This window comes from Dendrobates tinctorius, unplaced genomic scaffold (genome assembly GCF_039654945.1).
Source record: "Dendrobates tinctorius isolate UK_male_01 unplaced genomic scaffold, ASM3965494v1 ptg000223l, whole genome shotgun sequence".
Taxonomy (NCBI): domain Eukaryota; kingdom Metazoa; phylum Chordata; class Amphibia; order Anura; family Dendrobatidae; genus Dendrobates; species Dendrobates tinctorius.
In genome coordinates this window covers 9,289,025-9,302,278 of record NW_027361890.1, presented here as the reverse complement: position 1 = coordinate 9,302,278, position 13,254 = coordinate 9,289,025, and the positions used below count along the sequence as shown (strand labels likewise).

Here is a 13,254-nt window from a genome sequence, read left to right as displayed (position 1 = left end):
AATGTAGCCTAATTTTTTCCGCTAGAGGTTCAATCACCAAAGCAAGTCTGATGATTGTTACATGATTGTCTGACGATTGTCACACGATTTTCTGACGATTGTTACACGATTGTTGCACGATTGTCTTACGATTGCCACTCAATTGTCACCTGATTGTCACACGATTGTCTGATGATTGTTACATGATTGTCTGGCGATTGCTACACGATTGTCACACGATTGTCTGATGATTGTTACATGATTGTCTGACGATTGTTACATGATTGTCACACGATTGTCTGACGATTGTCACACGATTGTCTGACGATTGTTACACAATTGTTGCACGATTGTCTGACGATTGCCACACAATTGTCACCTGATTGTCACACGATTGTCTGATGATTGTTACATGATTGACGATTGCTACACGATTGCCACACGATTGTCACACGATTGTCTGATGATTGTTACATGATTGTCTGATTGTTACATGATTGTCTGACGATTGCCACACGATTGTCTGGCGATTGTCACACAATTGTCTGACGATTGTTACACAATTGTCTGACGATTGTTACACGATTGTTACACGAGTGTATGAAGATTGTCACACGATTGATGATTGTTACACGATTGATGATTGTCACAGGATTGTCTGACAGTTGTCACACAATTGTCTAATGATTGATGATTGGCTGACGATTGTTTGATGATTGTCTTTCGATTGTGACATGATTGTCTTACAATTGTCACACGATTGTCTCACGATTGTCTGATGATTGTTACACGATTGTCACATGATTTGAAAAGTTTGAATTGCCCACTCTGGTCTAGTTTGTGCTCTGACGTTGGGATCGAAACGTCGCCACAGAATGCAGAATAAAATGTGATTTCTTTTTCAAAGACTTGTGAAGCGCTGTCTCTTTTGCTTATTGATATTGGACACTTTTCCATGAGAGACTCCTTGGATACGACGTGCGCTTCATCTATGGGTAAAGTTGACCCTATTTTGTTATGAGGTGCTTTGTACCACCACCAAACTTATGATTGTTACATGACTGTCACACAATTGTCCAACGATTGTCTGATGATTGTTACATGATTCTTACACATTTGTCTGACGATTGTCACACGATTTTCTGACGATTGTTACACGATTGTTGCACGATTGCCAGACGATTGTCATATGATTGTATGACGATTGTTACACAATTGTCTGATGATTGCTACTCGATTGTTACCTGATCATGTGAACAGTACCTGTATGAGCAGGGCTCAGAAAGGCAATGGCTAATGTGGATACACCTTGGCAATGGTGGAGCGGCTTAGTATACAATTTTTGTTAAAAACGTATCAACTAAATACCCTGTTTTTGTTATCTTTTTACTAGCACTTGCTGTTTACTTATACATATTGTTTACAACAGAGTATTTTTACACGTTTGTTATACTGTGTTTTTTCTGTGTTTCAGTCTTTGGGTGGTGTGAACACTGTCCTACTGACTTGTTCACTTTTGTGCATGGCTCATGTGTGTTTTTAATCTATTAGTCTCTTGATTCTGCAAGTATTGGGAGATTCCCCACCCCTCTCTTGTGAGCCATGCACATAAAATGCCGTCTTACACAGCGTATCCACATCAGGCATTGCCTTTCTGAACCCTGCTCATACAGGTACTGTTCACTGATCAGGTTTTAAATACATTTAGATAGGACTGCTCTAAGATGGGTATACCTTGGCGTTGGTGGTGCGGCTTAGTATCCATTTTTTGTAAAAAAAACGTACCAACTAAATACCCTGTTTTTGTTATCTTTTTACTAGCACTTGCTGTTTACTGTTACATATTTTTTACAACAGAGTATTTTTACACGTTTGTTATACTGCGTTTTTCCTGTGTTACTGAATAGAGGATGTGGATAAATAAGAAGGTATATCTAGAATCCACTGGCCTTGTGTCACACAGAGTGAAATGATGATGGTAAAAACACACCATCCTCAATTAACTTTTTATGATACCTGGCAAGGTAACAATAGATATGCCTTGCACTCAACACCATCCTCTATTCAGTCTGTGCAATATTAGCAGACTGAAGAGTCTTGTGGTGAAAATACAGTCATATATTTTTGTTTTTGAATACACATATCTCCAGGAATGACACAAGAAACATGTGCCATTAATGGAGCTATGTGGTGGCAAAAACACAAAACGGCACAGTGTAGGCAGCGAAAAAAACAATTATCAAACAGTATTATGGGAAACCATGTTTTTTCATTTATTAAAACAAAAATTTTTTTTAAAAAAAGGGTTTTATTGGGAACGACGTTTGGAGGAAGATGGTGGCTCGTTGGGGGTGTGGAGAGACGAGGAATGGCTGGAAGGCGTGGAAGGTGTTCAAGGGGAAGGGGCGACAAAAGTTTGGGGGAAGGGAGCTCAGGGATGGAGCGAGAGGCAGGTTAAGACACAGTGGTAGGTGAGGGGGGAGAGACGCTCAAAGTTCTCTTTTTTGTGTCTCTTTTCGGTTTGGGAGTCCAGCCTGGACCGCTTGGAGCTGCCTGACCGCCTTTCTGACTGCCTGGAGCTGGGTGACCTTTGCTGCGTGGGAGAAAAATGGAATGGGGGTCCCCCTGGTCCTTGCTTTCGGAGTAGTGTTGTCAGTCTGGAGGTGCGGTGGCAGCAGTGCTGGTCCAGGCTAGAGGTGCGGTGGCGGCAGTTCTGGTCCAGGTTCGAGGAGTGGTGGCGGTGGCGGTGCTCCAAGCAGGCGTGGTGGTGCCGGTGGTGGTCCAGACAGGAGCAGAGCTTTCCATGGTGGTGGCGGTGGAGTGTCCAGCAGCACTCACCCTTGGTGTGGTATTGTGGTGTATGGCTTGGCTCGGAATGCAGGTGGCCGTGCAGTGGTATGCAGCAGAAGTCGGTAGTGAGGTGAAGCGAGTCAGTGGTGGCACAGGTGGAAATGACACCACTGACTGCTGCCCGTACTGACTTTGCTGCATAGTCTGCAAGAAAGCAGTGTTGCAGGCCTGCATCACAGTCAGCTGTTGATCAGGACTAAGGTGTTCCGCCATGGCCCGTTCAATTTTGCTGAAAAAATGGTGCGCTGGTCTGTTGAGGTCGGCTTCCAGACGGTCAAGGCGACTGTCGACAGAGTGGAAGCGGTGGTCCATGTGGGTAAAACCGCATTCCTTGAGGGTAAAAGAGCTTTCCACTCTTGTCTGCCAGTGCCTTGAGACCATTCTGAAAGGCTGAGCTCAAGTGAAGGAACTCGGGCATGACATTCCTGTCCGAGGCCCTCTGCCGCTAGCGGGAAGTGCCCGCAAAACCAGTGGCAGAGACCTGGGACGGGGAAAACCTGACATACCAGCTTCCTGGTCTCCAGTTGTCGGTGTTGCTCACCTGCAAGATGCTTCCTGGCTGTTGGATGGCTGGGACGGGTCTGAGGTCGTTCGATGAAGGACCGCTCCAGGGACAGGTTGCAGGGTGCTGCTCCAGGTGCTGTGAAAAGAAAAGAAAATCATTAGTATCATGCATTTACAAGTGCCAACTGCTGTGGAATAGAAAAGCATAGATTAAAAAACAATACAATACAACAAAATACTTACGCTCTGGTGGCAAGGACCGGTCTTAGGAACGCCAACTGTCGATGATATCGGTATTTTGTTCTGGTCCTTGCCGCTGAACCACTGCGAACCTGTCCCTCATTACGAACTCCCTGTTGAAGCGGTCCTTCATCTAGCGCCAACGGCTTCTGACTTTGTTCACTGTGGGAAAAACAAAGAAAAAAATTATACAATGCACTAATGGAAAAATCTCTATCATCACACACACCTCTGTGTGAGCACAGCCAAGAGTCACTGCGGCATCACACAATACAATAGCCAATGCACTCAATGTTGGCCATGATAACACAATTGTGTATCAGGCTAGAATATATCTAGCATGACACACACCTGTGTGAACATGTCCAACAGTCAATGCGGCATCACAGAGCAATACAATACACAATGCACTCACTGTTGGCCATGATAACACAATTGTCTATCAGGCTAGAATATATCTAGCATGACACACCCCTGTGTGAACATGTCCAACAGTCAATGCGGCATCACAGAGCAATACAATACACAATGCACTCACTGTTGGCCATGATAACACAATTGTCTATCAGGCTAGAATATATCTAGCATGACACACACCTGTGTGAACATGTCCAACAGTCAATGCGGCATCACAGAGCAATACAATACACAATGCACTCACTGTTGGCCATGATAACACAATTGTCTATCAGGCTAGAATATATCTAGCATGACACACACCTGTGTGAACATGTCCAACAGTCAATGCGGCATCACAGAGCAATACAATACACAATGCACTCACTGTTGGCCATGATAACACAATTGTCTATCAGGCTAGAATATATCTAGCATGATACACACCTGTGTGAACATGTCCAACAGTCAATGTGGCATCACAGAGCAATACAATACACAATGCACTCACTGTTGGCCATGATAACAAAAATTGTGTATCAGGCTAGAATATATCTAGCATGACACACACCTGTGTGAGCATGTCCAACAGTCAATGCGGCATCACAGAGCAATACAATAGACAATGCACTCACTGTTGGCCATGATAACACAATTGTGAATCAGGCTAGAATATATCTAGCATGACACACACCTGTGTGATCACGGCCAAGAGTCACTGCGGCATCACAGAGCATTGAAATACTTACAAAAATCCTTGCGGACCCGGGGAGAGGCGTTGTCCCAGCCATCCATCAGCGCTGCGGCCACCTCATTCCACTGCCGCCGTGTCACCCCCAATCCACGTGCTGCGGATCACAGCTGTCCCACAATGGGACACGCTCCTGGACCAGGCGAATCAGGGCATCATTGTCCAGAACGATGTCTTCATCCTGTTGTGGAACCTAGAAAAAAAAAACATTAGAATATTGGAAATATTTGTAAAGGAAAAAGGTACAGAAAAGAAGAAAGATTTAAGATGAAAAAAAGCCAGGGGAAAAAAAAATTCAGTCAGTCTATACTTACAGGCCGTCTCCCCGCCGGCACTTGGCTTGGCTGCTGCTCCTGCACTTCGGGCTCTGAAACCGTGTCCGATGATGTATGAAAAAGAACAAAAAATAATTTTCCACATGTGTAGATGCAGCAGCTATACTTACCCAAAATGTAGGGCAGGAAGATACTCACATCACACTCTGCTTGGGCCAGTTCACCACGGGACGGCCAATATTCATCCCCAGAAGAAATGCTGCAATAAAAAAAAATAAAAGGCATTAGTACATAATACATTTAAAAGGACATGCAGACATTAGGTTTTAGAATACTCAGATTCTTGATATTGCAGCTTTTCTCCAAATTCAGAAAGGGCTCTGGTCTCATGCAGGCTGTCTGTAGAGTATTGCTCTGCTAGTGCAAGCACCTTTTATCTGCACAACCCCCAATGTTTGTTTGTGTAGGTGGTGGTTTAAACCAGTGTCTAGACATTGTTTACTCAAAAATCGCATGAGCTCAAAAGCGCTGGCGGGCGCATGTCCAAGCGCTTATATATTATATTCACCCGGGGGTCCGGTCCGGGTCCGGAGGGTGTCGCTGTCCGTCCGGCGCCTCCCATCTTCTAGCGATGACGTCCTCTTTGCTTCCCATCGTGGCTCCGGCGCAGGTGCACTGCACTGCTCTGCCCTGTTGAGAGCACAGAGTACTGCAGTGCGCAGGCACTGGACCTCTGCCTGCGTACTGCAGTACTCTGCTCTGCCCTCAACAGGGCAGAGCAGTGTGCCTGCACCGGATCCGCGACGAGAAGCAAAGAAGAGGACGTCATCGCTAGAAGATGGGAGGCACCGGACCGCGACACCCTCCGGACCCGGATCACCTCTGGGTGAGTATAATTTAACTCGGTTTTCTTCTCTTTCAGGTTACATCGGGGGATTATCTACAGCATTTCAGAATGCTGTAGATAAGCCCCTGATGGCGGTGGCCACAGCTTATATACCAAAATATAGGTGACAGATTCCCTTTAAAATCTACACCACTATAACAACAAAGCTGCAGGAGTAAAGGTCCCCCCATCCCCAAGTCATGCCCTCCTCTGCCTATGGCTCCAGTGGTTACTTTAACGTGAGCAACAAATACTGCTCACTGCTGATGAACATATCCTGCACTTTATCAGTTTCATGAATACATCTCAACACCAACTTTAGCATCAAGTGAGTATATTGGAATTATTAGTACGAATTCATTATTCATTACCATATTTATTATTCCTCTCAGTATAGCGCAGTGATTCCTGTATATACAATTTCACATGCTGTTGTGCAAATGAATTGACAGATGGCAATTATCAAGACACCCTCAATAAAGGCGTGGTTCTGCAGATGGGGACCACAGACCACATCTCAGTACCAATGCTTTCTGGCTGATGTTTTAGTCATTTTTGAATGTTGGTTGTGCTTTCACACTCGTGGTAGCATGAGACGGACTCTTCAACCCACACAAGTGGCTCAGGTAGTGCAGCTCATCCAGGATGGCACATCAATGCGAGCTGTGGCAAGAAGGTTTGCTGTGTCTGTCAGCGTAGTGTCCTGAGGCTGGAGGCGCTACCAGGAGAGAGGCCAGTACACCAGGAGATGTGGAGGGGGCCGTAGGAGGGCAAGAACCAAGCAGCAGGACCGCTACCTCCACCTTTATGCAAGGAAGAACAGGATTTTGTCTGCTGAACACATCAAAGTATTGGCATATGGCATGAATTTTGTTCCTGATAAAGATTTTAATCTTTTTTCAACATTGCTTGATGTTAATAAATTTATCCGTAATCTGACCATCAGAAAACATTTTTGGACTGGTTCTCCTGATGTTTTGGAAGATTCTGATTCTGCTTCTTTTAATGAATACCATAAATTCGACTTTCAGGAGCAGATTTCTCTTATATCATTAAAAGAATTGTCAAAGGAAACCATTAGTGGGGATGTTTCTGTTAATCAATCTGCTGCTTTAAAAAACAGAAATCCATTTTTTTATCCAATTCAGTCGCGTTCGGAATGTATGGATCGTTTTCAGGATGCTATCAAACGTGAATTAAAAATTCTGTATAACAAGAAAAATGATTTCAACAAAAGAATTAATTTGTCTAATAAGGAGAAAAAGGCAATCCAGGAATTGAAGGATATGACTGATATTACCATCAAAATGTCGGACAAAGGTGGGGTAGTAGTTGTAATGAATTCTCGGGATTATCAACCTAAAATTCAAGAAATGCTCTCAGAATCTTCTGTATACAAAAAATTGCCAAATAATCCAACTTCATATAAAATTAAAGTTGATAAAATTATTCAGGAGGGTTTTGCACTGGGAGTGCCAATGAAGAAACAAGTTGATTTTTTAGAAGTGTCAAATCCGGTTTTACCTATATTGCATGGTTTACCGAAAATTCATAAAAATGAGGAATTTCCTTCTATGAGACCTATTGTCTCAGGAATCGGTTCCATCAATGAGCATTTGGGTGAGTGGCTGGATTCTCTGTTGCAACCTCTAGTCTGTGTGATTCCTGGTTTTATTAAAGATACTAATGATGTTCTTGATATTTTGACACAGAAAAAATGGCTATCTGATTATTCATGGCTGAGCTGTGATGTCACAGCCCTTTATACAAGCATACCTCACAACATTGCTTTGGAAGCCTTGGAGTTTTACCTTGTGAAATATAGTAATTATTCTCCTGATTTAATTAATTTTATGTTACAGGTCACAATTTATCTTTTGACTCATAATTTTTTTTCATTTGATCACAATTGTTACTTACAATGTAAAGGCGTAGCGATGGGTGCAAAATTTTCACCATCATTGGCAAACATCGTTATGGCCTTTTGGGAACACAATTTTTTGTATTCTGAGTCTAACAGGTTTATTCCCCACGTCGTCTGGTATGGCAGATACATCGATGATACCTTAATCATTCGGAGGGGTGATGTTTCTGCCATACCAGACTTTGTGGATTATATCAATTCCAACGAGTATAATTTGAGATTCACTTTTGTGTATCATCAATATGAAATTTCATTTTTGGATTTATTTTTGCAGGGTGTTCCAGGTCAGCTCATTTCTACTTGTACTTATTCCAAACCGATGGCATGAAATACTATCCTGCATGCTAATAGTGGGCATTCGAGACATACAGTGAAGTTGATCCCCGTTGGTGAGCTTACCCGAATTAAAAGGAACTGCAATAATAATAATAATAATTTGCAGCAGGAATTTAATAAATCCTGCAATAATTTGAGAGACAGGAATTATCCAAAGTGGATGTTGAATAGAGCTCTGGATTTAGTAATAGAAGGTGGTCATGTCTCAGTCTATAAGAAAGAGAAAAAAATCTATCATGTCCAGGAATCCATTTATATGCTTTCAATTTAGTTCACAATTTAATGAGATTAAAAAGATAATAAATACATTTTTACAGCTATTATATGAGGATCCTATTTTAGCTGCAGTATTGGAGGATGGATGTAATATAGTGGCACGTAGAGCCCCCACTTTGGGTAATATTCTATCACCGAGTCTTTTTTCATCCAGGCATAATAGGGGTACATGGTTAGATAATAAAGGGAATTATAAATATGGAGGGAATAATTGCAGGACCTGCAAACATATGGTAAAAACCAAAATATTTCATAATAATTATAATACTGCATCGTTTAAAATCAATAATTTTATTAATTGTAATACTGATTTTGTGGTGTATAAAATTGATTGCACCTCCTGTATTAAATCTTATGTAGGCTGCACATCTAGAAAATTAAAAACTAGGATAGCTGAACATTTATATGATGTAATTAATGTAACTAATGGAGTCCGTAATATTTCCTCTGCAGCTAGACATTTTATTCATTTCCATTCTCGCAATATTGCTTCTTTCCAGGTAACTGGCACTGAAAAAATTAAGAAACCTTCTAGGGGTGGTGATATCAGAAGGACACTGCTCACCCGGGAGGCTTTCCGGATTTTTAACTTGGGAACGAGATTTCCTGATGGATTAAACAAAAAGAACGAAATCATGTTCCACTACTAATATTTCAGAGCGATTTTTGTATTAATAATGTTTTTCATTTTGTATGTTTTTGTTTGCACGTTTTTTTCATGAATCTTGTAAATTAGATGTGATACCGCTAACATATATGTGCGCTGGTGAGATGATTTTTTGTGGTAACATGACTCATGAATATGTATTACAATTGTACTAATTTAGATGGAGTTGTGAACATTTTCTATCATGGATATTTTCTATATTTATTATTCTTTTCATGGATCTTGAAAATTATATGTGACTACAAGTATATTTCATCGGCGCTAATATAAAACCTATATATGCGCTGGCAAAGTGAGTTTTTGTGTTCACATGATTTATGATTATATATATATATATATATATATATATATATATAATTGCACCATTTTAGACGAATCGTGAACATTTTTCTGTTATGGTTATTTTCCATAATTAGTTGTTTTTTTATGAATCTTGAAAGAAATTTTTATGTGACTGTTGTCATATTTCACCGGCATCAATATATATGCGTTGGTGAGATGAGTTTTTGTGGTCATATGATTTATAATCATATATGTTTAATTGTATTAATTTTTATAGAATTGTGAACATTTTCTATCATTTATATTTTTATTATGGACACGTTACCAGCGCTAAAAATAATAAATATATATATATATATATATATATATGAGTTGGTGAGATGAGTTTCGTGATCATATGATTCATGATTACATGTATGTAATTGTGTCAAGTTTGATGGAATTGTGAATATTTTCTATCAAGGATATTTTCTATATTCATGTGTCCTTTTCATGAATCTTGAAAATTATATGTGATATCGCCAATGTATGTATGCGCTGGTGAAATGAGCTTTCGTGGTCACATGATTCATGATCATATATACAGTATATATATATATATATATATATATATATATATATATATATATATATATTGTGAGGTGCCAAGGGGAGAGGTACTAAAAAACAGGTATATTTCTCCCCATTTCATTTCATATGTCTCCCTGTACTGATGATGAAGCCAGTTTATTTCACTGTAATCCAGTCCTGGTTTCCTTAGTGATCAGCATGGAAAGGACTGGTAGTTCCCCCTCCACTTATTCAATCCAGGTTTTGGTCTCCTGACTGGTCCAACTGATATAATCAGGAGGAGCTGGGATCTCTCAGTCTATCTCGTCTGCTGAGCTGGGAGCTGACACAGTAAGATTACATGGACTTGTTTGCTATTATATAGGTTTATTTTGTAGTTAGCCTGCTACTGTTAGTTAGTGGCCAGACGGCCTTAGATGTTTTATTTCATGTTTAGCATGTGTAACATTGAATAACAAGTGTGCACAATAAATATGCCGTGTCCATATTCATGTGGAAATTGCTAGTCTGCTGAAGTGACTTCATAGCCACACGCTTGTGCCAAAGCAAAGATCCCAGCTGAGCTATCTATCCCCACAAATGGTGGAGAATGCGGGCAACTGTGGCTGCTGGACTGTGACTACAGAGAAAACGCTGTGTATGTCCTGGCTGAAAGCTTCTGCGCTTTTGAAGAGCCAAGAGTCCAGTAATATGGAGGAACTAGTGAAGCAGTTATTGCAAGCAAATGTGCAACAACAGCAGACTAACACTTGCTTCCAGAAGGCTCTGGAGCAGCAACACCAGATGCAGCAAGAGCAGTTGGAGGCAATAAAACAGGCCTTGGTTCGGCAACCCCGAGATGAGGGAGACCGTGCACAAAGTGCTGCTAGTGCGCAGAAAGCCGTACAGAAGACTTTGCTTAAAATGACCGCAGACGATGATGTGTGTGACGATTCTGGCCTAATACGTCCAAGAGTGGACCCTCTGGGTCGTGGATCAGGAGCCCCTGGGCCGAGCTCACCAGGTGAAGACCGACCCCTGTACAGGGATCGTTAGGGGCAGGACCGCAGGGGGCAGAACCGCGACAGCCGGTACCAGGAGGGACGGCTCGAAGGACAGGCAGGCAGAACAAGAGTACCAGGACGGAATAGCGGAAGGCACTGGGCAGGAGTCCACAGGAGGAGAGTCGGAGCAGAGGGGACAGGGCAGAGACAGACAGACGGGAGCGGAGCAGGACACAGGGCACACAGGGGGAAATAGCCCTAGACAGAAGGACAGGCAGGATACTCTAGAGCAGATATGCGGCCGATGAGTGCAGGGAAGTCACACAATCACCAGGCGCCCTCAGAATAGGGCGGACGCCTGATATATCCTGAACCAGGAAGTACGTCCTACAGACCCGTCCCTCAGCGACGCCCCCCACTAGCGGAAGAGAGCGGGGGAACGCGCGTGCGCGGCCTAAGGCCGGTGCGGTTACCCGCAGCAGGGCGGAGGTCAGAGCGGAAGTGCGCGTGGACAGGAGCGCGCAGGTGAGGGGACGCTGCGGCGGGCACCGCCGCTGAAGGGGCATCGGCGGGCACGGCCGCCGATGTCACAGTACCCCCCCCCCATAGGTCCTCCCCTTCTGAGGTTGGCCAGAAATCTTTTCATGATAAGGGGGGCATCGACATTCTCTCGGGGCTCCCAGGACCTCTCATCTGGACCAAAACCCTTCCAGTCGATAAGAAAAAGAGTTTTACCCTTGACCCTTTTCATGGCCAAAATGTCCTTTACTTCAAAGACATCGTCCGAACAAATTGGCGAAGGAGGGGACATGGAGGTTGGTTGGAACCGATTCAGAACTACAGGTTTAAGGAGCGAGACATGGAAGGCGTTAGGGACCCGGAGCGATGCCGGCAACCTCAATTTGTAGGCTACCTCGTTAATGCGCCCAAGTACTTCAAAAGGCCCGATGTATCGAGGACTTAACTTGTATGCAGGGACTTTTAGGTGGATATGTTTGGTAGAAAGCCAGACTTTGTCCCCGGGATGGTATGGGGGTAGATTCCTTCGTCTCTTGTCTGCGTGTCTCTTAATTCGAATGCTGGCTACCTCGAGCGCCTCCCTGGTCTCCCTCCAGATTTGCGAAAATTCCTTGGCGAGAGTATCTGCTGCAGGAACTCCAGACGATGCGGAAAAGGGCAGCGGAACACCAGGATTTAGCCCAGTTACTACAAAGAACGGCGTCTTGGCCGTTGATTCGCTGGGATGATTATTATGAGCGAATTCTGCCCAAGGTAGGAGTGAGACCCAATTATCCTGATGGGCGTTAGAAAAGTGGCGTAAGTAGGTAGTCAAAATTTGATTAATCCGTTCCACTTGGCCATTGGTTTGCGGATGATACGCTGAGGAGAAGTCGAGAGACGTGCCCAGGAGCCGACAGAGAGCCCTCCAGAATCGGGAGGTAAACTGGACCCCTCGATCGGTCACGATTCGTAGAGGAAGACCATGCAGTCTGAAAACCTGGTGGATAAAGATCTCGGCCAACTTCGGAGCAGATGGCAGTCCGGACAAGGGAATGAAGTGGGCCATCTTGGAGAAGCGGTCTGCGACGACTAAGATGGTAGTACATCCAGCAGAGCGAGGCAGATCAGTCACGAAATCCATTGCGATTTGCTGCCAAGGGGCCTCTGGCACAGGCAACGGATGAAGGAGACCGGAGGGCAGAGTCCTCGGAACCTTGTTTTGAGCACAGGTCCTGCAGGAGGCTACAAAGTCCTTTGCGTCCTGGTGGAGAGAGGGCCACCAGCAATACCGGGAGAGAAGCAAAAGGGTCTTCTTAATCCCAACGTGCCCAGCAACCTTGGAGGAATGCCCCCAGCGCAGCACCTCCAGACGCTTGTTCAAAGGGACGAAGGTCTTGCCAGGCGGAAGAGTAGAGAATCTCACAGGAGCCACGGAGATAACTTTAGCCGGCTCGATAATATATGATGGATCCTCCTCCTTTTCAGGTGACTGCAAGGACCTGGAAAGTGCATCAGCCTTGATGTTCTTACTGCCGGGCCGGAAGTGGAGCTTAAACTCAAAACGGGAAAAATACAGGGCCCACCTGGCTTGTCTGGAGTTGAGTCTCTGGGCGGATTGCAGGTAGGCCAAGTTCTTGTGGTCCGTGAAGATAGTAAAGGGATGCACTGCCCCTTCGAGCAGATATCGCCATTCCTCCAGCGCCATCTTAATGGCCAACAATTCCCGGTCCCCAATGGAGTAGTTGCACTCTGCAGGGGAATAGGATTTGGAGAAGAACCCGCAGTGGACTAGACGTCCGGATGGAGCCTGTTGGGAAAGGACCGCCCCAGCTCC

General features: G+C 43.9%; 1 protein-coding gene across 2 annotated transcripts in view; it reads right to left on the bottom strand.

The window, feature by feature from the left end:
* Positions 1 to 1,988: 1,988 nt before the first annotated feature.
* Positions 1,989 to 13,254, bottom strand: part of SGK2 (serum/glucocorticoid regulated kinase 2) — a 186,461-nt gene continuing 175,195 nt past the window's right edge. The window contains exons 12-16 of one of the 2 annotated variants that reach the window (XR_012222375.1): positions 5,194 to 5,254; positions 5,035 to 5,087; positions 4,719 to 4,913; positions 3,577 to 3,735; positions 1,989 to 3,469 (exon numbers count right to left, since the gene is read on the bottom strand). Coding sequence is in view for 1 of the 2 variants with exons in the window: in XM_073555322.1 (XP_073411423.1) it covers positions 5,237 to 5,254 (18 nt within the window). In the remaining variant the exon portion in view is untranslated. Of the gene's footprint in view, positions 3,470 to 3,576; positions 3,736 to 4,718; positions 4,914 to 5,017; positions 5,255 to 13,254 lie in introns of those variants that run through there. The other variant, XM_073555322.1, reaches the window with a different exon arrangement.